General features: G+C 45.4%; 1 protein-coding gene across 1 annotated transcript; it reads right to left on the bottom strand.

Moving 5' to 3' along the window:
• Positions 1-245: 245 nt before the first annotated feature.
• On the bottom strand, positions 246-3289 carry LOC116249062 (BTB/POZ and TAZ domain-containing protein 1-like). The gene is made up of 5 exons (XM_031622177.2): positions 3046-3289; positions 2789-2919; positions 2395-2698; positions 1930-2267; positions 246-647 (listed from the first exon to the last, which is right to left on the bottom strand). Exons 1-5 carry the CDS (start codon positions 3199-3201, stop codon positions 518-520), a joined length of 1059 nt encoding a protein of 352 aa, XP_031478037.1. The 5' UTR covers positions 3202-3289; the 3' UTR covers positions 246-517.
• Between the last annotated feature and the right edge of the window lie 242 nt (positions 3290-3531).

Here is a 3531-nt window from a genome sequence, read left to right as displayed (position 1 = left end):
GCGATCTGCATCGCTGATCCGATGCATCAGATTAGCCACCATTTTACAATCTATGACTGATCATTGAGGTCGCAAAACTTTTGGGACCTACAGCCATGACTTGGCATCAAATAGCATAGATCATAATTTCAATCCTTGTCAGACCAGTCCAGTTTATATACATATAAGAGAGAGAGAGAGAGCCACATAGTGTGGGTTTCGTAGATTTCTTGAAGAAAGATGATACCCATTTTGTGTGAACACGATTAGAATAAAGAACATACTAGATTACTTGCTATTTAAGTACTAACAACCTTTTCCTCTTTCTTGTACACATCTTCTCGACATTTTTAATTTAAAAAAGGAAATATACAAGCTACGTCACATTTAAATATGAACAAAATATTTACATCGCCTACAGAACCTTTGCATGTCAAGCACATCCAAACTTCATACAACTTCATAAAAATTTGATTGGCCCCTTGCACTCATCCGTGTTGCAGAAGACCCGAGTGATGTGGAACCCAATTGAATCCCGTCACGCTTGGTTCCTTTTTTTCTTGGAAAGAATGCAAGAAATTGCCTTTGCGGACGCAATCTTGGTTGCCAAGTCCTTTAAGATCTGTTCATCCCTCTTGCCGGTCGACCCCATTCTCATCCTGAAGTGCCTGCAGTTCCCCACAACCACGGGAAGATAGAGATGCCACATCAGTATGATAATTATAGTTGCCCCACAGATAGCAAATTGATAACAATAACAATATAGAATGACGATGCATATCTTCTTTGATTCTCATCCTCTATTTTGCTTTTTTTCCCCAGTTTGGATCACCTGATCCTGGACATAGCGGAAGATTTCTCAAGAACAGAGTCGTGGGTCAAGGAGCTCTCGACGGGGACCAATCTGTTGCACAACTTGGTCTTTGTAGGGGATATGAATGAAAAAGAAAAATGAAAGTGTTCCACCATTGGCAAACCTCTTAAAAATATCAGGAACGGTGAATGATCGTGTATCACCAATTCTGGCTATCTGTTGAATAGTGGAATCCGGTACGCACATCAAAGAATAGAATGGTGAAAGATTGTAGATCACTATGAAAAGGCAGGTCACTTTATGTGCGCTTAGATATTTCTCGAATGAATTCTACTTTTTACCTCGAAAGACACCAATTTTTATCTAGAGACCTTACGTACATTCCCAAAAAGCTTTCAATGGGGATGAACCAAACCACGTGAATTGTGTTTTACTTTTCTCCTGTCCCCTTGAGTAAACACGTGATACTCGATCTTCCGCTTGTACAAGCGCTCAATAAGATGAAAATGGCAGAGTTTAATGACATGTCAAGTCTCCATTTGGTCGTTGACAGGAAAACTTTTTACACTGAAAAAAATACCTGTCAAAGTCACCGAGTTTGGTTAATTACCATCCACTAGGGAGGCACGATCAAGAAGGTTGGATTGACTTTTGTAGCTAAAATAAAGTGTTTTGGTAGAACAGAGACGTCAAGAATCTGAATGCTGGCTGACTCATTTTCTCATGGTTAAACCCATAGTGCACCAACAACCAAACGTGTTCTCTCTAACCTCTAAGGGTATGAACCACCCAACTATTCTTGAATCACAAGGAAACTGCAGCGTTTTTTCTTCTTCAAACTAAGTTTATTATGTTTTATTCTCATCCTATGAAACCTTTGCATGCTCTGTTTTTCTTTTCTTTTACCCCTAAAGAGGTCTTTCCTAACTTTGCCACGCAAAAGAATTTCCCAAGTTCTGAGCGGTAGACTTTGTCGAACTCAAGGGGAGTTAAATCGCCCCATCCAACCAGGTGCATGGAGATCCGCTGTTCTATCACCGTCCATGCCTTGTTTATGCTGATAAGCTACCTAACAGTAGGCCCCAATCTCACGGAAAGGGAAGCGAAAGGAAAAAGAAGGTGAAAATGAGGAAAACCTGCAAAGAGGAACCTTGCAAGACTCAGGTTGATCGCAGACGAAGGAGTGGAGTTGCAGGAGCTGCCACATCCGCTTGCAGTTAGAGCATCCACCTCGAACCCTTCTCTCACAGCTCGCAAAATGGCGAATGAGGCGCTCGACGTGCTTGCATGTCGAAAATCTGCAAACACCACCGTCATTACCGCCACTACCACCATTGTTTCCCATAAGTTCCTTCTCGTAGGGACCGATCGTCTTGCACCCTTCTGTGCAGATGTGAAACAGGGCCTCCATGGCTTCACTTAGTTGGAGGTAGACCCTTTCCTCCTCTCTCTTCCGGACCCTCCTCTTCTCCCTCTGTTCAGATCATCCAAGGATCGTGTTCAGCCACAACATATCGCACAAATATCTAGCATCTAAGAAAATCTCGAAGCCTGCAAAAGAAGAAGAAGAAGAAGGGGAAGGAAGAGAGCGCTGGTCTTACAGATTCAGACTCTGAGAGATACTGCAAGATTTCGAGCTCTAGCCAAGGGTCATTATTCTGCAAGAACCGCCAGCCCTCCGTTGCGGCGACGCCGCTGAAGTTGTTGGCGATGAGCTTCAAGCATTTGAGGTAGAGGTGAGGCGCGTCGCAGAGGCGAGCCAGCTGCATAACGTCGACGACGTTGGCAACCGTCAGCGACTCGGCCAGGGCTCTGATGCACGCCCTCTTTAGCGTCGGCAGGGAAAAGGCGTGTGCCAGAACCAGGAGATGAAACCCGTACTTCTTCATCTCCTCCTCCTCGAATCTACAACACCCAAGTAAAACTTTTAAGACATCTCCGATCAACCCAACAAAGAAACCACTCATTCCCCCAACCGATCGAAGTCCTACCCACCTCGAAGTATAAGCGAATCGGAGAAAGGCGAGGACCGGTTCCCGGGGGACGCCCATGATCGGAATTCTGTCCAACCTGCCGTTTCTCCTAAACCTTTCCATGTAATTCTCGAAAACCGGAGACACCGACGCCTTTTTCGGAACCATGCAAGAAGCAAACCAAAACCCAAATTAGACGGAAATGCATCAAAGCCTATGGCTGTCAACAACATCAAGTAAAGCAGGAAGGAAGGAAAGAAAAGGCAAGAAGAGGAATACCAAAATGGAGGAGTGGGCAAGGATCGGTGGTCCGCCCGACGTGAATATACGGACGTCGGCGCCGGAATTCTCTCGGGAGCGGTAGTACTCCGGCAAGAGGTCGTCGAGGGAGGACTCGGCCGAATGCCGGCATGGCGACGCACCGGACGACTCCATGGAGGGTGAAAGGGTGGATGGTGGAGGTGCGCGGTGGGTGACTTATAGGCAGGGGAAGACAGAGAGAGAGAGAGCGGCAGATCAGGGCTGACGTGGTAGACCATGGGAGACGAAAGCCTCGTCGGCGACAGGTCAGAGAGATAAAATCCCAAACCAAAAAAAAATCGTCGCTGGTAGGCCGCGTTTTCCCTTTCCATGAATTCCCATCACACAGACACGAACACGGACACGATACCTTTTAGCTTCCCTTAACCATAGTAATAAGTAATAGAGACATCTCGTTTAAACTGATAAATAATAGAGAATAAAGAAGTTTGTATTTTCTCAATT

The sequence above is a fragment of the Nymphaea colorata genome, chromosome 2 (assembly GCF_008831285.2).
Source record: "Nymphaea colorata isolate Beijing-Zhang1983 chromosome 2, ASM883128v2, whole genome shotgun sequence".
NCBI lineage: Eukaryota > Viridiplantae > Streptophyta > Magnoliopsida > Nymphaeales > Nymphaeaceae > Nymphaea > Nymphaea colorata.
Note: the sequence above shows the minus strand (reverse complement) of the source record. Positions and strands in the feature narration are given on the sequence as shown.